This window comes from Rhododendron vialii, chromosome 1a (assembly GCF_030253575.1).
Source record: "Rhododendron vialii isolate Sample 1 chromosome 1a, ASM3025357v1".
Classification (NCBI taxonomy): Eukaryota; Viridiplantae; Streptophyta; class Magnoliopsida; order Ericales; family Ericaceae; genus Rhododendron; species Rhododendron vialii.
In genome coordinates this window covers 43210940-43238922 of record NC_080557.1, presented here as the reverse complement: position 1 = coordinate 43238922, position 27983 = coordinate 43210940, and the positions used below count along the sequence as shown (strand labels likewise).

At 37.6% G+C, this 27983-nt stretch overlaps 4 protein-coding genes across 8 annotated transcripts; 3 read left to right on the top strand and 1 right to left on the bottom strand.

The window, feature by feature from the left end:
* Window positions 1-83: 83 nt before the first annotated feature.
* LOC131316971 (calmodulin-binding receptor-like cytoplasmic kinase 2) lies at window positions 84-5288 on the top strand. 5 transcript variants are annotated; one of them, XM_058346563.1, is made up of 6 exons: window positions 84-431; window positions 1366-1601; window positions 1840-2011; window positions 2316-2420; window positions 2757-3055; window positions 4832-5288. In XM_058346563.1, exons 1-6 carry the CDS (start codon window positions 224-226, stop codon window positions 5144-5146), a joined length of 1335 nt encoding a protein of 444 aa, XP_058202546.1. In that variant the 5' UTR covers window positions 84-223; the 3' UTR covers window positions 5147-5288. The 5 variants fall into 5 exon arrangements, with proteins under 5 accessions (XP_058202546.1, XP_058202558.1, XP_058202542.1 ...); XM_058346575.1 differs by having other exon boundaries at window positions 85-431; window positions 1357-1601; window positions 1843-2011; window positions 2331-2420; XM_058346559.1 differs by having other exon boundaries at window positions 85-431; window positions 1357-1601; window positions 1843-2011.
* Window positions 5289-7087: 1799 nt separating this feature from the next.
* On the top strand, window positions 7088-9638 carry LOC131316963 (pentatricopeptide repeat-containing protein At4g33170-like). Its single transcript, XM_058346548.1, has one exon. The coding sequence runs from the start codon at window positions 7140-7142 to the stop codon at window positions 8910-8912; it is 1773 nt and encodes a 590-aa protein (XP_058202531.1). The 5' UTR covers window positions 7088-7139; the 3' UTR covers window positions 8913-9638.
* Window positions 9379-14908, bottom strand: LOC131316995 (mitochondrial uncoupling protein 2). The gene is made up of 9 exons (XM_058346578.1): window positions 14743-14908; window positions 13411-13629; window positions 13237-13315; window positions 12911-13044; window positions 12729-12827; window positions 12525-12629; window positions 11238-11312; window positions 10146-10232; window positions 9379-9995 (listed from the first exon to the last, which is right to left on the bottom strand). Exons 1-9 carry the CDS (start codon window positions 14821-14823, stop codon window positions 9966-9968), a joined length of 909 nt encoding a protein of 302 aa, XP_058202561.1. The 5' UTR covers window positions 14824-14908; the 3' UTR covers window positions 9379-9965.
* Window positions 14909-22439: 7531 nt separating this feature from the next.
* Window positions 22440-25764, top strand: LOC131316956 (proliferating cell nuclear antigen-like). Its single transcript, XM_058346535.1, has 4 exons — window positions 22440-22817; window positions 24539-24691; window positions 24797-24894; window positions 25275-25764. The coding sequence occupies exons 1-4, from the start codon at window positions 22499-22501 to the stop codon at window positions 25485-25487; spliced, it is 783 nt and encodes a 260-aa protein (XP_058202518.1). The 5' UTR covers window positions 22440-22498; the 3' UTR covers window positions 25488-25764.
* The last annotated feature ends 2219 nt before the right edge of the window (window positions 25765-27983 follow it).

Here is a 27983-nt window from a genome sequence, read left to right as displayed (position 1 = left end):
AAATTTCTCTCTGATCCAAATACCAAACTGTCTTTTATTTTTTAAACATCACACGTTAAATTGAACCAGTCTTAATTCGCTACATAGTTCATACCCATCTAGTACTATTGATTAATCAATAAATTTCTAGACAGCACCACTTCACCTGTCGCCAAGTTGCTCTGAATTTTCAGCAAATATAATCTGATCGTAGCAATTACTCCGCCGGCCGCCGGCTCTGCAGATGAAGAAGACCTCCAGTCCGCGGAGGATCATCAGCTCCGGCGACGCGAATAAGGACCACAATTTTGCCGGAACGTTCCTCAAGAAGAAAACCCAGTCTGTGTTAAGTCGTTTCAGAGCTGCAGTTTTCTTTTGGCAGAGAAAGGGCTGCTCCAATACTGATGATGCTGACGAAAAACCTGCTAGTCAAGTGATAGGGATTCCTTCTGGTAAGTTATTGATCTGAAGTTGCCTCAACTTAGATATTCAGTTCATTTTTTTTGTATGGTGAATTAGCATAATTGGCAGCCTTTGATTCCCTGTTTGTGCTATATTTTGATCTGGGTTTTGAGGAGGGGAAATAATAGTTAAGGGAAAAGAAATCCGAGGGGATTGGCGGTCATAGGGTTTGCTCCCTTCTAAGGTCTCAGCTCGAAAATTAAGTTTATAAAGTTGTGTATTTGTCATAGAAAATTAAGTTCTATTAGGACACGTTTGAATTTTTTCAAATAACTTTGGTGTCCGGGCCTGAACCGAACAAAAGGGAGGATGGATGAATTAAGACAGTGAAGATGGTAGTTGGAACGGAAAGCTCAATGGTTTTCCTTCTTGCTCCGTGTTTGTTCTCTGGTTGTTTTGGGAGTTGGAGTGTGAGTTTGCTTGAGGGCGTGCCCAATTAGACAATGGCATGATAGGGAATACTATATTCATGACAGTGGGATAACTCAATTGTAGGAGGTGATGGGAATCGGGATAGGATCGCAAATTGCTGATATAAACATGAAGTGTGCAATAACAACAATCCAATTTGGTCCTAGCCTAACACGTGATAGGATATCTTTTCCTTGCCTTTCTTGATAGTCCTCATCCCATGCAGTAGTAATTGCGTTTCCCTTTAATGTCCTTTCTGTTAGCAAATTCGAAAACCTAACATGGCACTAGGTTGTAGTTATCCCCTGCAAAATTCAGGTTAGATTTTATTGACTGTTGATACTGATTTGCTGATGACCTGAGGAATTAAATGACCTCTTTGTGTGTTTATCACACTCACAGTAGTCCAAAGTTGGAATCTGAATTCAAAATTCCAATTACTTTCTGGTTGTGGCGAACGGTGTTTTAATGATTGGTTAATCCATTCTTGCCTGTAATTTGCAGCTTCCACAGATAATTCAACAGGAAGCAGAAGCAAGATTCCGTTGAGCTTTAAGCATTCTTATTCCAGTGTTTCATTTGATTCCACAAGGTCACAGGCAGGCACTGTTACTTATTCCCTTGAAGAAATTTCCAAGGCAACAGGTAATTTCTCTCTGAAAAATATACTCGGAGAGGGAAGCTTTGGGACGGTATACAAGGGGAAGCTGAAGGATGGATCTTTTGTTGCTGTAAAGCGGGCTAAAACGGTAACCCATTTGGAAAATTAGTATGCCATTACATGAAGTGCAAACATATATTTTAGCAGTACCACCAATTAGTAGCATTGACTAAACTTCATATCAGGTGGATTTTAACACAACGGTAAAGTCCAGAACATTATAGGCGCCTTTAATTCGATAATCTTTGGTATGGGTAGAATAGTACCATAATCGCAGGGCAAATTAATACAAGTATGCATGCTTGACTGACACTGAACTTTTACAGCAGGAAATGCACGAGGATCGCCTTTTTGCTGAGTTTAAAAATGAAATCCTTGCCTTATCGAAGATTGAACATCTAAATTTGGTGAGGCTACTTGGATATATAGAGGATGGTGATGAACGAATTATTGTTGTTGAATATGTTGGCAATGGTACACTGCGGGAGCATTTGGATGGTAAGTCAAGCAACATGTTGCCAACACTAAAATGCAGAACATGAACATGAAGAACATTTACAACTAAGCGCTCTTTCTGCATAAAAACATTTTAGTGAAAAAGTTAGATTTGCAAGAAGGTAGTAGATGCAGTTGTTTTACTTCTTTCAACTATCTATTCTGAGACTATCAAGTTGAGCTGAACCTATTCAGAAATGTCCACTATAACTGTCACCTGTTAAAACAAATCAGTTTCTACTTTCTACACTTGTAAGACTACAGCGTTTGACCATAAGTTCATTTGGGAAAGTTGAGATCAGGACAATGATATTTGGTGCAGGTAAAAGTCGAAGTGAGCTTGAAATGGCAGAACGCCTTGACATTGCAATTGATGTAGCTCATGCTGTTACATATCTGCACATGTACACAGGTATTGTATGAGCTTTTGGTATTAACTACTACTTATTTAAATCAAAATAATTTTATCATTCACTGAACCTTTTTAAGATGACCAAAACAAAGCTAAAACTTCGATCCTATGATACCGACCAATTGAAAGAGGTTGAAACCATTCCTGTGTACTCTTTGGCCTTCAAATTTTGGTAGCCTGAATTGCAAAAGGAGCCCCTATTTAAAAAAAGAAATGCAAAAGGAGGACATTTCGTGGGCAAGCTAGTCGATCATTGTAGTTACTCTTTAAGACTTAAATTAACTTATTGATTGTGAAAAACGATGAAATGATGAGTTTTGATCACTTATGTCACAGATCGTCCAATAATCCACCGAGACATAAAAGCGTCAAACATCCTTATCACAGAGAAATTCCGTGCCAAGGTTGCTGATTTTGGATTTGCAAGATTAGCTTCTGAGGATCCAGGGGCAAGCCACGTTTTGACCCAAGTCAGGGGAACAGTCGGGTACTTGGATCCTGAATACATCAGTACGTACGAACTTACAGAAAAGAGCGATGTTTACTCCTTTGGAGTGGTGCTTGTAGAACTGATGACTGGAAGGCAACCCGTTCAATCAGAGAGACCTATCAAAGAAAGAATCACAACAAGATGGGTAAGCATGTCATGCAAAGCTACATGATCATAAAAGCATTAGCTTATGGAATTTTCTTTTAGCAGCATTAGGTTGAATCTCACTATCCCACGACATAAACGTTGATTCTAGGGTAAGGTAATGAGTACCAAGTATAAAGAACTCCCATGGAAGAAGAAAGAAAGGAAACAGTAGGTATTAGGGAACTAGGATAGAAGTGCTTGAATTATGAGTTAAAAGTCGAACACAGATTCTCTATCTGATATGCCATAGAAGAGGTCTTATAACTTAATCAGGACAGTATGTTTAAGGACCATCTCTACTGTTGGCTGAATGAACTTGTTCATTCAACCTGGTTCCTGAACTTTTTCAGAGAATTATATGTCGGCATTAGTACATGGTTGTATTATCCAATAATCACTATTTAAATATGAGTAGTAGGAAGAATACAAATGATTTTCTAGATGTAGCAAAATGAACTAGGCTAATTACTGCCCTATATTCCCAACATAGACATCATAATATTCCTGCTTTCAAAGTCATTCCCCAATCCTTAAATTCAACAAACCTACCAAAAAATTGTCTGGAAGTTATAATCGTATCCTGAGCACACATAAATAACTGATGCAAACGAAGAAAAAGAATGGACAAATCTTGCAGATGCGGAAGATTTACATCAATTAAGTGGAAACATTCATATGGTAATATGTTCTGAGCTACATTTCTTCGTTAAACTCTTTACTATCTATATAAGCTAGACTATTCTACTCTTGGTGACATAAATATATCTGCTATGACTAGATAAAATCTCATCTACCCTGTCAAATTCAAAGTCCGTTTAGAATTCACAAAAATATAAGCTTAGATGATATGTCATATCCAAATTCCATATCCTAATACTGCCAGTCCAGAAATTCATGACGTGATTTCTATGATGCTAAAATTTGGGAGCTACATTGTTGAGCTCTATAAAATCAACATTATCCACTATCTGAATGCAAATTTCAGTAGTATATCCCGAACTTTAGTACACTAATTCCTTGAACTAAAACACCTTATCTAATTTAGAAATCGTTCAAGATTCGTGTGCAAATAGACAATTAAAACCATAGTATTGTACCACATCATACTTTCTTCTCCATTTTATCCTATCTACAATCCAAAATAACTGTGTCTTACGAATATGTTGCGCTTCCAGTATTTACTTCTACTGCCTTCTGTGAGCTTCCCTTGATTAGATTAAGAAGCATTTTTAGTATTGGAGTATCAGTTGAGTCAGTTTTGATAAGCTTTATACCGGGAAATATGGATTTTTGTGCAATTCTACCAAGACGATTCAACTAGAATGCAACTTCTTCTATTCACAAGTACTTGTTTTCTTACTTTCGGTGGTTCTTCTATTGAGAAACTTTTACTTTCAATGATTCCTAATGGTATTTTTGCATGCATAGAGGACAACATGAGGCTTTCAGTCTGCACTTGGAGACATCTCCCAAATTCAGCAGAGAACTAAAGACTATGCCATCTTTGGAATATCTCTCCTAGAATTTTGGGAAGTACTGCTCCTTAGAGGAATTGATTATTTTTTGTAGTTTGTAGTAGGTTTGCTTAGTACAGTTCATCTGTGTAGAGGGTTCTGTTGTTTTTGGTTGGTTGTTTATAAAATGCATCAATTACCAAAAAGAAAAAAAGAAATTAGTCCCCCTAGGATAAGACGAGATGCGCGTAAGCTGACCCGGACGCCTAAGTTATAAAAGAAAAAAACGAGTAATTAGTAAGGATCATCTTTGTCTGCAGGCACTGCAAGCATTAAAAGAAGGCTGTGCAGTAGTGGCAATGGATCCGAGGCTGCAAAGAAGCCCAGCATCAATAGAGGCCTTGGAAAAGGTTCTAAGACTCGCTCGACACTGCCTTGCACCTAATAGACAGTCAAGACCCTCTATGAAGCAATGTGGTGAAGTGTTATGGGGAATTCGGAAAGATTTTAGAGAGAAAAACAATGTTCGTGCTGTTTCCACTGCTCATTACTCCGAGCAAATCGATGTGAGGAAGGACAATCGGGAAATGTTTGGGATAGAAGATGGTGAGAGCTATGAATTCCGTTCTGCATGAAATGGAGAATCGGGTGTAGTCGTTTGTATGTTGTTACACTTCCGTAATTGTATAAATTCATTTTAAATCCACATTTTTTAAATTCCATTTGTAATCTAGACTTTAACATTTATGGTATTCTATTTTGGTTTGTTATTTGTTACTGTAAAAAAGACGAAGCTCTCTGCGGATTGGGAGATGCTGCCAAGCAGAGGTGCTTGGCAGCGGTGCCGAGCGCATCTCGGCCGTCCAAAAGTGTTTTGGATGGCCCGGATGTAAAGGTACCGAACGGATTTAAAAAAAAAGAAAAAGAAAAGGAAAAAGATGTTTCGATTCGGGCCGTTGATTCCGAGATGAACGGCCGGATTGGCCGCTCGGCACCCGCTCGGCAGGGGTGCTGCTCGGCAGGGTCCCCGGGTCCGCTCTCTGCTCTTAGACTGATGGAAATATTATTTCTTCTTTTTTGGCTGCCCCATTGCCTATTCAAACCTCGTTTTGTCCTATACTTGTACATTGGTTTGTGATTTTATCGTATCCTTGGAGTGGGCTTGGAATCAAAGTACTCTTACTTTCTAATAAATCAAGTTTTGATTCTGACATGTTCCAAGTCTTACCTACTTATTAGGGGTCGTTTCTCAAAAAAAGTCAAGTTGTTTGCCAAAAGTGCTAAAGGTTTTTTAAGATAAATGAGTTGACTAAAAGTGCTAAAAAGACAAGTAGTTTCGAAAAAAGTCATGTTGAGACTTTTTTAGAGGAATGAATTGGCTTTTTACCTAAAATTGTCACCTGAGCTACTTTGGAAAACTCGTTCTATTAATTTTTAGTATGTGGACTTTTTCTTTGAAGTTGTATGCGAAGAGAGGTCTCTCTTGTAACAGGAGTGAAGAATGACCCAACCCGGCCACAAGAAGATAGGCAGAGTGGTGGGGCAATGCTACCAGACGTTAAGGAGAGAGAAGTGAGTTGGTCTCGATGAGAGCCCAGGCGAGTCTCGTCTGTGATAGTCTAACCCAGATTAAGGATGGATGAAAACTTTGGAGATTGAAGATGCTTGGACTTGGGGGCTGGTGCTGTCTTTGCATTAGGCTTTTTCTTTTTGGTCATGTTTAAATTGGGATTCATTCGGAGTCCAAAAAATAGTCTTGAACCGTTTGCGTTAGAGAATTTCACGATGATAACATCTTTGCAAAAATAAAATAAAAATAGTTGATCAGATATCGATACCTACATCAACGAATGAAATGTATTCAAAGTGCAATTCTGAAGACACATTGGTTGTTCCTTTTTCCGAAAATAATATAGGAGTAATTCGGTTCCAGAGTTGTTGATCTGTGACAAACTTGATCTTCTACATAATTAACTTAGTTGAATTCTGTAAAATAAATGGTTCAAATTATCCAATTTTTCAGCTGGGATGAAATCCACTTAGATTTTAGAGCAGCTTGCGGGCCCACAGTTCATGGGTTAAACAGTATTTCCTACAAAACTGTCTTAAGTTTTTTTGGTTTTTTTGCTACTCTAAAGGGGGAAAGAGGGGGCAACCAGGCGTATCAGCTCTTTTCGGGTGAAGCCATAAGGACTCCAAAGCGGCGACAGACCCGAAAAGAGACCGAAGAGCCATGGCTACTACTGTCCCACCAAGAGCTCGAGAAACACAGCCAGGAATCGCCCGAGGACGAGGTTCGAAGGTACATCGATAACACAGCTCGAACCTTGACCTCGTCCCAATTTGTTTGTCTAATTTTGACACACATGTCCTTCAAAAAATTGTTCATTTATATCAAAATCTATAATATTTTACATAATTTAAAAAATATATAAAATTAATTGAGATCTATTAAACAAGATCCATATTGCATATAAAAATCATTACAAATTGAAACATACAAATAATTTTATAGAAAGTCACAAATAATAGAAAAGATAAACAAACCGGGACGGAGGGAGTATCAACTGCCCTGAGCACTGGACTGCCCCACCCTGGGAGTAAATTGACCAAGTACACGAAGGGAGAATGCTCTCATCTCTCAATGCTGACGATGAAACGTGGTCCCCGTCGTCAACCGCCCCCCCAACGGCAAAAACACCTCCGCCACCACCACCCAAAACCGCCGACCCCCGCCGCGCCCACGCCCAAGCCATCAAAACCCTAACCACCGACCGCTCCGTCTTCAACAACCTCATCACCCTCTACTCCAAATCGAACCTACCCTCCCACGCCCTCCGCCTCTTCCGCCACCACATCCCCTCCCCAAACGTCGTCTCCTGGACCGCCCTCATCTCCGCCTTCTCTCTCTCCTCCCTCTCTCTCCTTCACTTCGTCTCCATGCTCCGCCACCCCACCCTCCCCAACCACCGCACTCTCTCCGTCCTCTTCAAGTCCTGCGCCTCCCTCCCTTCTCTCTCCTTCGGCCTCCAACTCCACGCTCTCTCTCTTAAGATCTCCCTCTCCACTCACCCCTTCACCGCCTCAGCCCTCATCAATTTATACTCCAAGACCCACGTCCCAGACCATGCTATGAAGGTGTTCGACGAAATTCCCAAACGAGACGAAGTCTGTTACGCAGCAATCGTCGTCGGGCTTGCGCAGAACTCAAGACCGGTCGAGGCTTTGTCTTATTTTTCTGGTATGAGGAAGTGTGGGGTTGGGTCTACTATGTATTCTGTATCGGGAGCCCTTCGTGCGGCAGCTGGGCTAGCTGCGTTGGAGCAATGTAGGATAATTCACGGGCATGCGGTTGTGACCGGATTTGATTCGAATGTTATCGTCGGGACCGCTTTGATTGATGGGTATGGGAAATGTGGTTTGGTAACGGAGGCTCAAGGGGTGTTTGATGAGCTGAGGCCAGAGATGAGTGTTATCGGGTGGAATGCAATGATGGCAGGGTTTGCACAACAAGGGGATTGGAATTCAGTGGTGGAGCTGTTTGGCGAAATGGAAAATACGGGGCTTAAGCCGGATGAATATAGCTTCCTAGCGATTCTTTCATCGTTTCACAATGCGGGTTTTGCTGGGGAGGCTGAACAGTGGTTGAGTAGGATGAGAGTTGATTATGGGTTGGAGCCTTCGTTAGAGCATTATACGTGTTTAGTGGGTGCAATGGGTCGAGCAGGGCGATTGGAGGATGGTGAGAGGATTGCAATGACGATGCCATTTGAGCCAGACGCACCTGTGTGGCGTGCACTGTTATCCAGTTGTGCACAACATGGTCATGTGGAAATGGCTTGGACTATGGCCAAGAGATTATTGAGATTTGATCCATGTGATGACTCTGCTTACGTGATTGTTGCGAATGCATTTGCGAGTGCTGGAAGGTGGGATGAGGTTAAGGAAGTAAGGAAGCTGATGAAAGATGGAAGGGTGAGGAAAAAGGGGGGGAGGAGTTGGATCGAAGTGCAAGGACAGGCTCATGTATTTTTGGCTGCGGATCGGAGGCACGAGAAGACAGAGGAGATATATGCAAAGTTGGCAGAGTTGATTCAGGAGATTGGGAAGTTGGGTTATGTACCGCGTTGGGAGGAGATGTTGCACGAAGTGGGGGAAAGAGAGAAACAGGAAGCGCTAATGTACCACAGTGAGAAGTTGGCATTGGCTTTTGGGTTGGTGAGTGGAGCGGCACCACCAGGGAAGCCTTTGAGGATTGTGAAGAATTTGAGGATTTGTAGGGATTGTCATGAGGCTTTTAAGTACATCAGTAGAGTGGTGGAGAGGGAGATTATTGTGAGAGATGTTAACAGATACCACAGGTTCTTGGATGGTAGTTGCAACTGTAAAGATTTTTGGTGACTACTTCCTGAATGCTAACAAAGCAATCCAGAACTTGGATGTTACACTTTCAGATGCTGATAATGATCAAAGTAACAAACTTCAGGTACCAAGGCTAGGGAGTTTATGAGCGGCGGAAAAAGATGAACAGTGGACATAACCGAGACTGGACTTCTGGCGGATGCCACAGCCCTCAACAGCACCGTCCAGTCTCTGTATTTTCGTACACTAGGCGTGAAGCATTGTCGGGTCAGTATGCAGCAAATTACAATTGCCATTTGTTAGAATTGGCAATGATTTTCTTTGCTTGAGAGGTGATTTCAGTTAACAGAAATCTGCTCTGATTATTTCTCAGAAGACAAAAGCTTACAGAGGATAATGTATTTCCTGGTTAACTGCAAAAGGTGCTTCCAAAAATTGCAGGAAGGGAGGGCGTAAGAGAAAAGCTTGCATTGACAGCCCCGATTCTTGATCGTTTGAATTGAAGTACTGGGCAGTTGAACTATACCATATGAATTGAAGTTCAATGGAGATTCAGTACAGTGTTCTCAAGCATTATTCTACATCATGGATTTGAGATCAAGTAGAATTTCAATGGAGGAATTACATCATTGCTCATGAAATATTACTCCGTCTAATGTATTGTTACAAATAAACATATATTGAATCCACCAATGTAGAATGTAGATCAATAATTTAACCCCTGTAACCGACTTTTTGTCACCTGCCGTATAACTTTGTATGCTCGCAAATGACTTTCTAACTCACCCATTTTAAACAGGAATAGCATTTCTGCTTATTATGGTAGATTCCATTAGATATAACCCGAGATGAAAACAGCTCGTACAACACAAGGGGGTGTGCTCCACTGCAACCTTTGAATATATCAAGCTTTAGGTCTGTTTCGTAAGTTCGAAGACCTGAATTTCTTGTTACTATTGGATTTGAAATGGAAAGCCTAATGGAAGAAGGGAACTTGTACCGCTCCTATGAAAATGTTTGAGAGATGAGAAGGCATATGGCAATCAAAAGCTGCACCCCCATTGCCAAATTTGATAATTTATGTGGTTCCATCTAAACTGCTATTACAAAGAATTTCTTGGCCTGTTACAAACAAAAGAAGAAAGATTGTCAATTTCAAGTCCGAGAAAAACAAAAATACCCTCTCCTATAGCATGAATTTAGCATGCCGTAATTGCTAAAAATTTCTTGCTAGAGGACATATGTCAAAATCACAGAATCCAGATATCTTACTTGCTCCAGAGTCAGGAACATGATAACATTCCAAATTCCAATCCGGCTAAAATTTGGGATGAATCCTTTGTAGAAGGCTAAGGGTCCCTGCAGCGCGTTAACTAGAATTAGTAACTACTTGATTGAGCTTGATGATAGTGTCTGTACCAGTATCTCCTCAATCAACACCAAATTTTTATTTAGTACTAAATCAAACATCAAATCCAACATGAAAAATTGAGAACAGTGAATACAGCCAAACAAGCACTGCTGAAACAAAAAAGCAGCAGTCAATATGATAGAAGGAGTTATTCCCGCATATTTTTTTTCCCCCTTAGCAGCATGTTGTCAGCTGATGCATGAGTGAACTGAAGTTCAAGTTTAGGTAGCAAGAAGCAGAAAGAGTAGTACAGAACTGGAACCATGTCTTTATGACTAAGTCAAAATTCAGTTGCAAGGAAGGGACAAAAAACTACATGAGGAAAATAGAAGGGTGGATTTTCAAATTTTCCCTCAGGAAAGGGCTATGGGATTCTGGAATAGTTCCGACTAACTGTGGAGCTAACAATCTCATCTTCAAATACGGATTCTCAAACCCGACAGCCCAAGACCAAAAAGTGACTCCATGCAATCAAGTGGTACATATGACATACCATTGTAACTTAATAAAGAAGACACCATTGGATATAAGTATGAACAAACTCATGTTAAAAAGTGTTGAGTCATTTGTTTTGACCAGGCATATGAGAAGTTAGCATATGTAATAGCAATCAGTTTCTTTTATTGTGCATGAAGATACAAGAAAGCCACTATCCGTGGTAAGAGAAGTGAGAACTGCTTCACCTAAAAGCCTCATATTTGGAGTGATTAAGAAGGTGAAATGATGCAAGCACTAAGAAGAAACAAAAGGCATATAGTCCAAAAAGAATGGTTTTAACTCTGCTAACAATATTTTCTGACTGGATCAAGTAGACCTTCAATGTTGTAGGAAATTTGAAATGTTGGTTGTCCTCTCAATGTTAAGATTGTAGAGGGCAATAATGACACAGTAGATTCCATAACGCACTGACAGATTAAAAGCTGAAAAAACCAAAAAAAAAAAAAACCTTGTACCTCGGTCTTCAAAGTTCTGATGAAACAGTCTAAGGTGCTTTTGTAGATAGAATCTCCCATCATTCTGGATTTAACCTAAAACATAATAACCAGATATCCAAGCTGACATTGAGTGAATAGCCATCGCCAGCAACTCCAACAAATTGACATTGACGAATATAAACAACCGTTCATGCATGGATTGTGATGCAATACCCAGAATAAGTACAGTAGCTACTAACTAGCGACAATCTGATAAGTTTGGAGAACTATATTTACGTATATTGAGTCTCTCTGTCGGGTGATGTGGATTTTCATCAAGTTCACTCGAAATACAGAAACTCTGTCAACATAATGAAGCTAATTTCTTAGAAATATATACTTTTGAACGAAAAAAGAAATGTGAAATTAACTGTTTGATCCCCTTTTAACATCAGAGGCCCCTATTCTATAAAGCAATAAGAGATAAAAGCAATAATTTATGTTATTTTGTCAAAAGTGGATTGGAAAAGTCTGTGAGTGGAAAAAGAAAATTAGAAGCATTTGTTTTGATATGATTATTTCCTTTGTTTTTAAGATGCATTTTCTCAATCCCAAAAAAGGATATATTCAAGTGCCTGGCAACCTGAACAGTTTAGCCTAGGGCAACCGAGACCAATAAATGTCCGATTGTTGAGAGTGAATGGATTCAAAACATATTGCCTACGTTCAACCCAAAAATATTGTACAAACAAATCAAATAAACAAAAAGGCTCCCTGGAATAGAACCCTAAAAGATTTCAGTTTAAAGCCTGCTGAGTGAGAACCTGAGTGGAACAAGTGATACAGCATTTTGGACGAAAACCTTGTACGTTTCGTGGCCAAGTCTAGTCTAGTTTCAAATGATTAGATGACATTTCCACCTCCTACTACATACTTATACGGACTTCCATACGCTTCACCATATTTCAAAAGCTAGCAAATCAAAGTCTACACATGAAGCCCCAAGGGTTAGTTCAGTTGGTTAGTGGGTTTGCTCCCCACACAATTGGCCAAGGTTTGATTCTTGGGGCCAGGCCACGAGAAAGTAATTTCTTGTGAATCCCCTAGTCCCAGCATGGATGCCAGCCTTTGACCGGACCGGGAGGGGATTAGTCAAGGTGCGCATAAGCTGGCCCGGACACCCTTGACCGTCGAACCGACAGAAAAAGAGTCCACACATGATAATAAGTAGACAGCCTGCTGCTGATACACGACTACCAACGAGGCTATAGTGTGCTTAATCAATTAGCTTGTACAAGGAAGTAGAAAATGAAAGGAAATGCTTACCACATCAACAGGAGAACCGATACAAACTGCAAATAACCCGGCCCCTAAACCAGCTAGGAGATGTGTAAAAGCACTGTCTGTGAAACCAGGAATCTGCAGAAGTGTCTGCACAGACAGAGACAACATAGGGCAGAATATTCAGATATCAAAAAAATGCAATTACATAACTCAGGCAAAACAATGGGCTCTGCATCATAATGTTACCTGTTTCACTTGGTCATAACTTGCTAGTTCTGCAGCATTTATAATAGTATTGCGTGCAATATTAGGCCCGAGCCCCGTCCACAAAGCTGCCAGTCCTTCCTACTTCTATTTTGTTAGACTAAAAAAAGTATGGGAAAGATCGACAGATTTTGATGGACCCATATTTCCAAAAAAATACATACCTGTTTGAATATGGTGTAATAAGCATTCAAGGCTCCAGAGTAACGCTTAGGCACTCCAGGCAGCAGATTGCCTTCAGCTTGAAGTCGAACTTTTACAAGATCAGTTGGATTAGCCACTGCAATTGCAAGAGCACCTGTTCGATGTCCAAGTACCAACTTAAAATTAGAAGTGAAGGAGACAGTCAACGTGTTTAGTTAATAACTTCTTGTGATGAAACTAGCATGAGAAGGGGTTGATGCAAGTCGCAAGCTATAGTGTGCATGTAAACAATTAAAAAACAACTATCATGAAGAATAAAGAAGCAGCAGTTACCTAAAACACTCACCGGTAATCATAGCAGCAAGTATCTTCTGGAATAAAGAAACGTCCCCAATGTACTCACTGCCAACTAAAAAGGCCTTGACCTGTAAAACATGAAATCACTTATACACAATAGTCTATCACCTTGAAGACATAGAAATTAGCTGACTCAATGGAACAGAAAATATTCAAAACATACAGGCTCATATAGTGCAATCCTTAAGCCACCATACAAAAATTGACGATGCAATCCAGGTACGACGCCCTTCCAAAGCGCTACTAAACCTTCTTCCCTGGCAATAGTAGCAACAGTACCCAGCATACCCCTGTATTTAGGAACGCCTGCCCCCTCCTCTACATTTGTTTTCTTTTGGAGCTGAAGCCTAACTTTAGCTGTGTCTAAAGGAATTGTACACAACTGCACAAAGTTCATATGCACAAATTAAAGGATTCATATATTTCATGAGAACCAATCTGCAATATGCCAATCAATAGCTAAGGACAGTCACATTCTTCAGTGATATCAAACACAAAAGAAATGTATTTACGCCCACTGTGATTCAACCATATATCTCGGCATTCGGCAAGAAAAAAAACAACAAAATGCCAAAATGGTTTGTCTTCTACATTTGACTTGGAAATAACTGATTTTTCAATTCAAATTCAAAAAAAAAAATTAAAATCTCATTCTTATTGGGCTCAGAATTGTTTGGAACCACTTATGCAGATTTATCACCACACTGAAAATCGAATATTCATGCTGATGTGATAACGGCAACAATTGCTCAATAATGCTAAAGAGAGGAACGAAAGGATGAAAGATCAGAAGTATTTAAGACTGTTTAGCATTATAATTGAGGATTAGAGGCACAAAAATGGCGATACTTGATGATTCGTGGAGGGAAAAGAAAATGTAGGGATTTTCTCCACAATTCAAGGTGTATTTCTTTTATCTTTCCTGGTCCCTCACCAAATCCTTGATTCATTGAGATTTTGTGAAGAGATTCGCAAGAAGCAAATAGCATGTAAGGGAAACACAGTTAGAATTTGTGGAGAGAAATCCTTACATCTTATTTTCCCTCCGCAATCCCTCCACAAACTCGAGATCCAAACAAATACCATATCAATCCAGTAAAGCCCGTATTTTGGCATAACAGTTCTCACTTTGTCCCGTATCATTGCCGAAATCTAATAAAAAATAAAACTTGCTGCCACAATCCACACTTTCGTGACTGTTATGCATAGAATCAGTTTCCCCAACTCGTAAATGGAAACAAATTGACGTGATGACGTCTATGCGCATACCAATTGTGCTGCTACCATAACAATTACTTAGGAAAAATCGACCCAGAATCGTCTTAATGACGGCAAAATACACAGCACTGTGTAGCTCACAACACTATTATCAACAAGTCAAAATCCTCCACCGGTCGAATTCAGAATGCACTAAAATGGTGAGTCAATTATTAACTAAAATGTACTGGATTGTATAAGGAGATACTGGAAATTGAAGCGTGTGTGGGAGGGATACCTCGGCGAAACAAGCGGCGAAAGCGCTGCTGGCGAAAGTTCCGGCGAATGAGATCTCCGTATTTTGCCTGGGATCCGCCATTGGTGGGCGTAAGCGATTGGAGTAAAGGGCGAGATGATGGTGAAGAGTGAGTTTATATCAGGTGTAAGTTTGACTCTAAACGGAGATGATGGTTAAAAATTTAGAGCCCGGCAACGTACACGAGACACGATAACACGACACGAACCGAACACGAAGTTAGCGGGTTAGGGTTGAACATTTCTGACACGAAACGCGAATGACACGACTCGAAAACACGAATTCTAAATGGGTTGGGTTCGGGTTGAACACGCGAGACACGAAATTGACACGACTAACACGGTTACTAATCATGTCACCCATTAACACGAACGTATATACATAATATATGGTATATCTATAATTCTATATAGAGTTGGGCAACAGACACGATAACACGACACGAGCCGGACACGAAGTTAACCGGTTAGGGTTGAGCATTTCTGACACGAAACACGAAAATGACACGACTCGAGAAACGCGAATTCTAAATGGGTTGGGTTGGGTTCAGGTTGAGTGATTTGTGACATAAACCCAACTAACACGATCCGACACGACCTGTTACCCAGGCCTAGTTAAAATCCGGTTTTTTCTCGGGTTGGGAAGGCCAGTTTCCCCAAAAAAATAAAGATTTTTTTTTTTCTGTTTATGAATATTCAAATTTTTTTCGTATTTGTTAAATTAGCATTAAATTTTTCGAATTATTGATTTGTCTCAATCAGAAGGGGAAAAAAATCAACTTTAACATCTCTTTTTTTTTTTAAACTTAAAGTGCTAAAATTTAGATATTATCAAAAGAAATTGGGTAAAAGTTGTAGTTAAAATTTTTTTTTCCAATTTCACTGGTTGAAACAAACCATTAATTCAAATTTTGGTTTCATGAATGGGACGGAGGGAGTGCTTTTTATATCTCAAAAATCTATTCAGAATAGTATCATTTATCACGGGTGTTTTCTAATTTTTCATAAAGTTAATGGCGGAATGATTGAAGTTTATTGCTAGAAGAAGAAAAAAGTCAAAATCCAGAGGAGGAGCAACTCGTGGGTTGCGATACAAATATCAAAATTAAACTTTAATACTAGCAAAACTCTTGGAAGACGACAAAGTACAGAATCATGAACTTATTAGCGATGTTTTTGTGTGTTTGCAGGTTATTGCTTGCTCCAGAAGCTGGGAAGTGAAGAAAGTGAACATATTTACGGGGAAATCGTGTCAACGTTTGTGCGCGAATATGTCAGCTAGTTTACATTTCTAGCAAAACAGCTTCGGTTGTTAGTATTAGGCCCCGTTCCAGAACTTGAATAAGTTCTTATTTTTTGTTCAATAATAAGGCTTGTTCCACAAAATAATAAGTAAGTACTTATTTTTTGGTTAAGGCAACTTTAAGCTCAAAAATTATGTGTTTACGCAAATAATTTTTCTATCAATATGGATCTTATTTGATAGATCTCATTGAGATTTTAATACGGTGCAAAAAAAAATTGAAAAATTATTTTTCATTTACGTTATTTTTTAGTTTGAAAATGTGAAATAAGCTGCTTATTTGAGTTTTCTGGAATAACCCTTCTTATTTTTCTTTGAGAAATTCCAAAATAAGTACTTAATTTTTAAGAAGGTTTCTGGAACGGAGCCTTACTACTACTACTTCTATTCCTAAAACTGCGTTGAGCATAGTTTGTAGTAATTTGTATGATGATAACGCTGAGGGGAAGAAATTCCCCATAACCATTTGAATCAAATAAAAAATAAAAATTGTACCAGTTAATACTTTGTTGTTTTCAACTATGAATAAGAAAATGAAAATGAAAACAAACATGGCAGTGCAAGGAGTACCTTGTATGAGAGTACTCGTATCCTCGGAAATCACTTTTTCATATTCCGAAGTATTAAAAAAAAAAAAAGAAAGGGGAAATCACTTTTTCAGTATTAATTAAGAAAGAAAAGGAACAGTACCGGAAAATAATTAACAGCTCTGCTATCCGCATAGACAATTTGCAGAGAATCACGCAGAGAAAAATACGTTTGGCCCCATTTCAGGTTCCGAAAAAATTTAAAAAAATATCTATAAATTTTTAAATATTATTTTATGAAACCCTGTAAAAAATCAGCTCCAACGGATATCGATAAGTATTCCTTTTGAATTTTTGATAATGATTACATACACAGCAAAAGTGCACAGATTTTGTGCACAGATTTTTTGTGGGGCCCACTACGGGTCCCACACAAATAATTCAAGCCGTTCATTAAATGTAAAACATTTTTCAAGGGCTTCCGCAAAAAATCAGCTCAATCCGATACCTATAAATACTTGATTCAATCATCTAACTTTTCATTATCCTGAAATTCGAATGAAAAGTTAAATAATTGAATCGAGCACCTATAAGTATTGGATTGAGCTGATTTTTTGCAGGGGCCCTTGAAAAAATGTTTTACATTTAATGAACGGTTCGAATTATTTGTGTGAGACCTGTAATGGGCCCCACAAAAAATCTGTGCACAAAATCTGTGCACTTTTGCTGTGTATGTAGCATTACTCATGATAAAGGGAACAGGTGGAGTGAGTCCGTGATTGATAATGATGGAGGGCAGCACATGCTCAGTGGTCCTCTAAATTTGTTGGGATATGACGCACTAAACGTCAACCCACACACCATCTCAATAAAGGCTGCCTTCTTTTAAATTTATACTACAAATTTGGAACTTATTTCAGTATTTTTTATATTTTGTAATTTTTTGTTTCGTTTTTCGTAGTAATTTTTCTCGACGAAACGGATCGGAGAAGTACAAAAATATGGATTGGGGTTGAAAAAATTTAAATAAGACGACACTTAAGCTCCAAATGACAGCTATTTTATATTTTTTTCGTCTTTACTGATTTTTTTTTACTTTTGGTCATAATTTTGTATTTTATTATAGACTTCTCTTGTCGAGAGGAATGATTAATCCAAAAAAAATTCAAAAACTAACGAAAAGTATTGCCACTCTACTTATGCACAAAAAGTATATTCATACAAGACCTTTAATTGGGGGTATTTCTATCCTAAACAAAAAATCTTTCAAAAACAATTAATGAAGGATTTATGGCGTGTTTCAAACTTAGATTTTTCATACAAACAAATACTCCGTAATAAATGAAAGAGAATATATATACACTATTATATATGCCTACTAGTGCATACCTGTGTCTGAAGGCATTGTTCGAGCGATCAATTGTCCAACCATACAAACAAAATCAACAACTCCAAATTAAAGTTTCAGAAAAATCACTGAATCAACATAGTAGTAACATAATAGAAATCATCGTTCATGGGATAAGAAAACCCTTGGTTTAGAGATGAAATACAAATCAAACCCGGCAACTCTCAATTAAAGTTCCATAAAATCTAAACCCAAATAAGAGAGTATGCTCAAAAAGTAAGAAGAAAATCTAGTGATTGCACGTGCCTGAAAGCACGACGCAGTATATTCTGATTCAATCTAAATCAATAATCCTTCCCTGATAATCATATTCACCCGCACAACCAACTCCTCCCAAAGTCTGTTTTTTCAATGAAGTGACAAATAAGGTCCATCTAATAAATTCCAGCAAGCGAATTAAAGAAAAATATGATAAGATACAGAAAATGAAACCAATACAGTCCAATTCCACTAAGGCCTTTCATATAACAAATGCATTACATTAGCAAAAGCTCCCTAGAAGAACAATCGTGGTAGGTTGTCTCTTTACATAAGTACAATAGGAGTCAAGACGCATGTCGTACGAGGGAGAGTCTACACCCTATTATGTAGGTAATTGACAATTGTCTTACTTTTTTGAAAGAACCTTGTTGCACAATTGTTTATCCTTCCATGCCACGAAGTTGCTCGGGCCTTGTAAATTATCTTGCAACGATATGACAAACATTCAAAAGACACGCCCGTGCGTAAGGGATACTTGAATCTAGATTCTCCTTGATATGCTGTAGCAAGAAAGTAGAGTACAAAATGGTATTATTTTGTGAATGGACCACAAATTTCCAAGAAAAAATACAAAACATAGGACATGCCACCAAAATATGAAATAAAATGAGTAGAAGTCTTCCTTCAGAGTGACTTATTCGTGTACATTCATAGGTGTCCAACCAAGTTCTCTCTTCCCAAAGTCAGTATATAAAAAGCACAGTGTTCTCCACCTCGATTTATTTGCCTTCAATACTTGCTTTCGTCGCCAAACAAACCCAAACAAAGCACCAAAAAAAGAAAGAAAGACAGGGCACCAGTTTATATCATAATCAAATGAAGACAGAAAATGGATATTGCTAGAGTCAGGAAATTGAAAAAAACAAAATAGTACCCACCCACATAATTCAATATTGGATGTTACTGCGACTCTGTTTCGGAACAAAAAATAAGTCCTTATTTTTTAAGAAGGCAATTTCAAGCTCAAAAATTATAGGTTTATTGAAATCTAAAAATATGCAATATGGATCTTGTTTGGAAGATCTTGATGAGATATTTTATACGATGTAAAAAAAATTGAAAAATTATTTTTCATTTACTTTATTTTTGAGTTTGAAAATGTGAAATAAGCTGCTTATTTTTTAAGAAGGTTTCTGGAACGGGGCCGCATTACTATAGAGATGGGGCAAGAGCCTAAGCTCTCATTTGTCTCCATGCCCAAGTACTGAAGCCTTTCTTCTATTAAAACATTGATCATTGCAAAACATTTTCAAACATACATAACTTTAAAATGAGATTGGGAGGGTTCTGATAGGTATTCAATTGGGTGAACTAATAAACCAACGTTGATGTACCAGTAAGGAAAAGAAAATGTCAAAGAGAATCAAACAGGAAGGGAAGAATTTGATAATTGAGCATCCTTTAAAAAATGGACGCCAATAGTACACAATTCACATGCGAGAGTTCTTAGTTTGGGAAATCATCCCACTGAAACATTTTTTCCTTTTCGAAATGATTCTCTCGATAAATCATGGATGATATATGTATCCATATTTCAATTTCAATAATGATTGGCCTAGACCTCCATATTGGGTGGCACGGAACTATTATTTCTAAAATCAATAGAAAATACCTTTCCATTTTAGCAAAATCGGTGACCTAGACCTTCCCTTAACGATTTGCCTAAATCACCATCCATTCCTTTATAAGGGTATAATTGTTTGTTTTTTCCTTCTTTTTTTTTAATCAGAGGACTGATAACTGTTAGAAAAGTATCATTATTTCCAAATATATCGCTACCTCTACTACCTCTAGATCTTAGCCGTACGTAGAAAAAATATGTACCGATCCTAGGGTCCAAAATATATGAATTTGAAAACCACCCTCCCCATATAATATAGATAACCTCCTTAATTATAGATTTCTCGAAAGGAAAGTTAGTATTCGGAAATTAGTCTCTAATTTTGAGAATGTTTTGTTTCCTTAATCAAAGGCGTGTAAAGGCATGAGTTTTTAATTTCAAAAAGAAGGTATGTATAGAAAGAGATTTAAGGTGAGAATTATACTTTCAATCCAACGGTGAAAAATATATATCAATTCAACGGTGGAAAATATAAACCACCCTCCCATATTATATAGACATATTATATAGATGGGGCATACGTTAACAAAACCCTTATTATTTTTAGTTCGACAAAAGACACATAATCTGCGTTGACACTAGAAAATCACAAGACAAACTCTCACGATCCGACCCAAAAGACCATGAATTCGTCGGGAGTCGAAGTAAAAAATTTATGGTCATTTCCTTCAATGGATGGCAAAACAATAATTTCGTTGGAAATGACCGCATTATTATAGATTTTAAAATGCAAGATGTAGGAAATGACATAACGAAATGCAATTTTCATATCAACCACTCAAATAAATGCAGTTTGCTCGTAGTCATGGGCTTGTGAAAACTTAGGCCAAATCTTAGTGTCCGAAAAATGTATGTAACTCTGTTTCCGTGCAAATTCAGTCGCAGAATTACACAGGAATAAAGGTACATGCAAGTTTCAGTTATGACTTATGTGAAGTGGTGAAAGCTATTGGTTTGACATATAATATCACGCGAAAAGTCTATGCACGGATTTTTTGCGCACAAATCTTGACGTGCGGCCTACTTCGGATCCCGCACAAAATAATCCAAGTCATTCATTAACTGCAATTGAAAAAATAGCTCAATCGAGTAATTGTAATTGCTCGATCCAATTTTCTAATTTTCCAGTCAGATTTTGAAGGTGTGGGCCTCACAATCACGATCTTTGCACTATGTGTGGGCAAATAAATCCGTGCACATAGTCGGTTTGAATTTCACGCCACACAATGATAACAAGCCCATGAACTGGATGGGCCCAAAGCCCATAAAACCTGGATCCGATTGTATTACGGGCTAAGCCCGGCCACAAAAATGGTCGGAAATCTCAAAACTCGTGGCGGGAATACAGTGATTTCCCAGTGGCGCCCAAATTTTCCAAAAAGAAAAGACTACGCCAACGGACGCCCAAGCCAGTGAACTCCCATGGAAACTATAAGCGATGCCGTTTTGGATTATTTTTATTGGCATTATATTTTTTTTAAGGTTCTTCAACGAGAGTTTTAGAGCTAAATATTAATTAAGATTGTTTAAGATAAAATGATCAGAAAAATAAGATCTTTACACTGGTTCAAACGGATTAAAAATTAGAACATTTAATTTTTTCACGTGGTTTTATGGTTCTTTTATGGCTTTCAACAAGAGCCGTAGAGCTAAAAATTAATTAGGATTCTTTAAAATAAAATGATTAAAAAAATAAGATATTTATATCGGGTCAAACGAATTAAAAATAAAAACACTTAAAACTCTTCACCAGTCACCATTTGCTTCTGCTGATCCAATTCAAACATCCTTAACAAACTAAAAAAAAAGTTGTTGACTATATTACGATCATAATTAAGTTTTTCTCAAAGTAGAAATCCTTCTAATGAGAAGATCTCCCCGTGTAAAGTACGTGCTATTTACTAGTATTTTTAAATATGTAAACCATCTAACAAAATTAAATGTTCTGATTTTTAATCCGTTTAAACCGATACAAAGATCTTTTTTTCCGATCATTTTATCCTAAACAAATCATAATTAATTTTTAGCTCTAGGGCTTTCATTGAAAAGTCTTAAGAAAACTATAAAACCAAATGAAAAAATTAAGTGTTTCAATTTTCAATCCGTTTCAACCGGTGTAAAGATCTTATTTTTCTGATCATTTTATCCTAAAGAATCCTAATTAATTTTTAGCTCTAGAGCTCTCGTTGAAGAACTCTAAGAGAATTATAACACCAATAAAAACAATCCAAAACGACGTCGCTTATAGTTTCGGTGGGAGTTCACCAGTGGGCGTAGTGTTAGGTGCCGTTCCAGTTTCTTAAAAAAAGAACTTTTAGAAAAAAATAGTAATTTCAAACTCAAAAATTACGTGTCGACGTAAGTGATTTTACCAATATAGATCTTGTCTGATAGATCTCATTGAAATCTTTTAAAGGGTAAAAATCAAATATGAAATTACCTGCTTTTAAAAGGAAGGTTGAAAAAGAAACCTGGAAGGACTCTTCTCCTTTTTCGGTTCGGACACCCGCCGCGGCTATAAAAGAAACGAAAACCGACTTCTCTCTCCCACTCCTCCCTCGCTCTCTCTTTCAAACCCTAACACCCAAACTTTCCCAGCACACCAAACCCTCTCCCAAGATGCTGGAGCTCAGGCTCGTTCAGGGCAGCCTGTTGAAGAAGGTCCTGGAGTCGATCAAGGACCTGGTCAACGACGCCAACTTCGACTGCTCCGCCACCGGCTTCTCCCTCCAGGCCATGGACTCGAGCCAAGTCGCTGTGGTCGCGCTCCTGCTCAAATCAGAGGGGTTCGAGCACTACCGGTGCGACCGGAACATATCCATGGGCATGAATCTTAATAACATGGCCAAGATGCTCAAGTGCGCCGGTGACGATGATATTATTACGCTTAAGGCGGACGACGGGAGCGATACCGTCACCTTCATGTTCGAAAGTCCAAGTGAGGTTTTTACTTCGAGAGAAAATTCTATACGGCCCTCCGTGGAGAGTAGATTGTGCGGCAACTAATGAAGATTCGGCACGTGGTCAATTTAAAAGCAATTGTTTCATTCTTGCTGATGCGCGCCACGTGGGATATCCCCACCCGACATCAAAAAAAATTTCTCCTATAACATAACAAAAATTAATTATGACACTTCAGGATTAAATGATAAAATAAAATAAAATCTTTGCACTTATTTATACGGATTGAAAGTTTGAGCATTTAATTTTTCACAATATATTTTTTAATATAAATAAAAACAGTTTTAAAAAATTAAAGTGTTTCAATTTTCATTCTATTTGAATTAGTGCGAAAATTTTATTTTTTGATCAAATTATTCTAAAAAGTTATAATTAATTTTTTTTCCAAAGCTCTCATAATTAAGTATATTCCCTACAGGGTCCCAAAGAAAGAACATATACTTAATTATGAGAGCTGTGGAGATAAAAATTAATTATGATCCTTTAGAATAATTTGATCAAAAAATAAAATTTTCGCACTAATTCAAACAGATTGAAAATTGGAACACTTAATTTTTTTCACCATATTTTAAATATATAGAATCTAAAAAATTAAGTGCTTCAGTTTTCAATCCGTTTGAATTGATGCGAAGATTTTATGTTTTTGATCATTTTATCCTAAATTGTCATAATTAATTTTTATCTACACGGCTCTCATAATTAAGTATTTGCTTTTTTTTTTGTGATCTTGTAGAGCACATACTTAATTATGTGAGCACTAAAGATAAAAATTAACTATGTCCCTTTAGAATAATATGATCAGAAAAATAAGATTTTCGCAACGGTTCAAACGGATTAAAAATTTGGAAACTTTAATTTTTTGATGCTTTTTATGTATTAAAAACTATAGTGAAAAATTAAGTGTTTCAATTTTTAATCCGTTTGAACCAGTGCAATTTCTTTTTATCATTTTATCCTAAAAGATCATAATTTATTCTTGTCTCTAAGACTTTTTCATAATCAAGTATCTATTTTACATGGTCCCAAAAGAGAGCACCCATCAGCAAGATGGAACAAATGCGCTTTCAAATTGGCCACGTGTCAATTCTTCCTCAGTTTGCCGCCGCACAACTAATTCTACACCGTCCCTCCGTGGGGCCGTGTAGAATTTTTCTCTCTTTTACTTTTAAGTTGTTTCTTTTGGCCTGTTAAGGTTAATTTTTAAGCGTCTTTCTGGAAATTAGGATTTTTGCACTCGTTGTTGGCAGAGTCCACGGCTCACACTAGTTTAAGGTCAAACCCCGAATAATCAACAAAGGACAAATCAAACCGACTTAGGCTTCACAAACCGAACAGTTATTTAGTTAGTGAGAACATGTGTTTTGATGAGGGTTTTAAGGCAAATTAAGCTTGAGAGTATTCAGTTATTTCACTTTAGTGTGGTCTAACGAAATTAGAGCTATCAGTCGAACTCTAATTGCCAAGTGTACCAAAAATTGAGGTCGAGGTTTCACTCATTAGGAGACTTCAATGCTCATGAGATTATTTTACTAATTTATTTTGGTTACTCATATGTGGCCAAGCTTGTGTATCTCCTATTCTGGGTAAGGAGTTTTGGGATTTTGTGTTTTTGTTATTTTTCCTTCCTTTGGACTCTGATTTTTTTGGTCTTGTGCCCGTCTCTTGTTTGTGCTCTTATTGTTGGACAATGCCTTACAGCTCAAGATAAGATTGCCGATTTTGAGATGAAGTTGATGGACATCAATATTGAGCGTCTTGGATTTCCGGAAGCCGACTACCAGGCTATTGTCCGGATGCCCTCATCAGAATTTGCCAGGATTTGTAAAGATCTTAGCAGTATCGGTAACACTGGTAGTGTTTTAATCTATCCACTGATGATTATGTTTTTATATATTCTGTAAAATTAGTTTCATTGATGGTTGTGTAAACTTATGAGCATTTGGTGGATGTGTGCAGTTGTGATATCTGTGACAAACGAAGGTGTCAGGTTCTCTACAAGAGGTGATATTGGGACTGCAAAGGTTGTTTGTCGCCAGAATGCCATGGTAGACAAGGTATGTTTTCTGGTTATACATTTAAGGTTTTACTGTCAACAGAATCTAGATGTTGAACTGACATTACCTCTTAAGTTCCTGATGAATTGACTTGTAATGGTATTTTCACATGGATATGAGCTTTGTTTATGAGAAACATTCGTTATCCTCTTAGTTTCATGAAGAATTGCATTGAAAATGGGATTTTACGCATGTATATGTGCAAGGGGCCGGATGTTTGACATGGGATAGTTCTGGAAACGTACATTATCCCCTTGTTTTTGTCATTAACTGTATATTGTAGTTGTGGTTTTCATTCATGGATATGAGTTGGATATATTTGGTCTAGCGTGCAATATACTAATCGGTTGACATGGGCAATTTCGTGTTGCAATTTGCAGCCTGAAGAAGCTACAATCATAGAGATGAATGAGCCAGTATCACTTACATTTGCTCTAAGATACATGAACTCCTTCACAAAGGCAACCCCATTGTCAGGCACAGTCACATTAAGCTTATCTTCCGAGCTACCAGTTGTGGTTGAGTACAGGATTGCGGAAATGGGTTATATCAGGTTCTACTTGGCTCCTAAGATCGAAGAGGATGATGACTAGGCAAAGCCTTGAGGTTAAACTTCCCAAATTTTGGACTTCAAGCTACGGCTTCCCGTGTCTTGCCTTAAATCATCATGTGTCCTAATTAAGAAAACGTTTCTCATATTTGTCGTGAAAATTTCGCCATTGGAGGCAAGTAGTTGATGGTGGTTCTGAAAAATGTTGCTCTTTTTCATAATCTCCCCCGATTTAGTGTGTTTTTTTAGCAGACGGTGTGGTTAACACTAGTTGATGTATTATGTTATTTTAGCCGAAAGTTTTTTCTTTTTATAATTTGCATTTTTCTTCATGTTCTCGCATCTTACATGCTGGAAACAAATAGTAACCTCAGGTTCATGGTTTTACTCATGGTTTGTTTTTCTCCATCACTCATGGTTTTCTTCTCTTTATAAATCTCTTCTTTTATAGATCTATATCTGATTTCCAGTGTATTTTTTTATTGAGTTAACAGAAGGATAGATGTCGCTTCGATTGGGTCGGTGATTGGCTTGTATTGTTTTGAGCGTGCAATTCTTTAGTAATGGCCTTTTGGTTCTTTCATTGTTGCCGTCGTAGTCAAAATTAAAAGTTCCCATTTCCAATGTCGTAAGATTTGATTGTCGTGTTCTTGTTTTTTAGTTGGGCAATCAATTTAGACCTTTGATTCCTTATTTTGAAGTACATTTGGTGAATATGGAACATGATAGATAGAGGCTAGAGAGATGCATTAATCAACTATTTTCGTGCAATTCGTGTTGAATCAAGTAATATTAGAATTTGGGAGACAAGCAGTCGATAAATTTGGGAATCGATTTTATTAGAGTTCTCGAAATATTGTTTTCATCCTCAGCAAATATACATGCGTTGGTTTGTGAATAGTGAGAGAATTGGGAAAGTAGATCTGGCCTTCAGAGCTGGAGGCTTATAGAAAGAGGGAACTCAAAAGAGATAGGGAATGGGTTAAAAGCCTTAAAGGACAGGAAGCCTAAAATGGGAATTCTAAGAGCTATGACAGTACAAAATTCAAATATTCGACTGCGTGCGAAAGTAGCCAAAAAAGATGTTAGAGATAGACACGTGTCGCCCATTTAATTTAAGTTCCTTACTTTATTTTTTCCATACCATAAGCCCAGTGGGCGTATTGCAAAAGACCCCTTAAGGAAATGGAGAAAAAGAACAGTACCGGAAAATAATTAAAGGGAGCAGGTGGAGTGAGTCCGTGATTGATAATGGAGGGCAGCATATGCTCAGTGGTCCTCTTATTTGTTGAGGTATGAATGTATGATGCACTCAACGTCAAAATAATACCCACACACCATCTCAATAAAGGCTGCCGTTCTTTTAAATTTACAAGTCTGAAGCTTAATTATTTCAGTATTTTTTATATTTTGCAATTTTTCGTTTGGCTTTTCGTTGTAACTTTTAGGATTAATCGTTTGTTTTGACGAAACGGATCGGAGAAGTACAAAAGTATGGAATGGTGTTGAAAAAATTCAAATAAAACGACACTTAAGCTTCAAATGACAATTGTTTTATATTTTTTTTGGCTTTTCGTCATAATTTTATACTTCATAGACTTCTCTTGTCGAGACGAATGATTAATCTAAAAAAAAAAAATCACGCGAATATAACAAAAATTTATAAAAAGAAAAAACAAACGAAACACACAAAATGAAAAGTATTGCCATTCTACTTTTGCACAAAAATTATATTCATACAAGACCTTCAATTGGGGATATTTCTGTCCAAAATAGAAAATCTTTCAAAAACAATTAATGAAGTATTTATGGCGTGTTTCAAACTTAGATTTTTCATACAAACAAATACTCCGTAATAAATGAAAGAGAATATATATACACTATTATATGGCTATGGGACATACGTTAACAAAACCCTTATCATTTTTAGTTTGGCAAAAGATATATAATCAGTGTTGACATTAGGAAATTCACAAGCAAACTCTCACGACCCGACCCAAAAGACCATGAATTCGTTGAGAGTCGAAGTAAAAAATTTATGGTCATTTCCTTCAATGGATGGCAAAACAATAATTTCGTTGGAAATGACAGCATTATTATAGATTTTAAAATGCAAGAGGTAGGAAATGACATAACGAAATGCAATTTTCATATCAACCACTCAAATAAATGCAGTTTGCTGCTAGTCATGGGCTTGTGAAAGCTTAGGCCAAATCTACCGTCGAATCTGCGCGAAAAATGTATGTACCTTTGTTCTCGTGCAAATTCAGTCGCAAAATTACACATGAATAAAAGTACATGCAAGGTTCGGTTATGTGAAGTGGTGAAAGCTATTGGTTTGGCATATAATTTCATGCGAAAAGTACGTGCACGGACTTTTCGTGCACAGATCGTGACGTGGAGTCCACTCCGAATCCCGCACAAAATAATCCAAATCATTCATTAATTGCAATTGAAAAAAAGCTCAATTGAGTAATTGTAATTGCTCGATTCAATTTTCTAATTTTTCATTTAGATTTTGAAGGTGTGGGCTTCACAA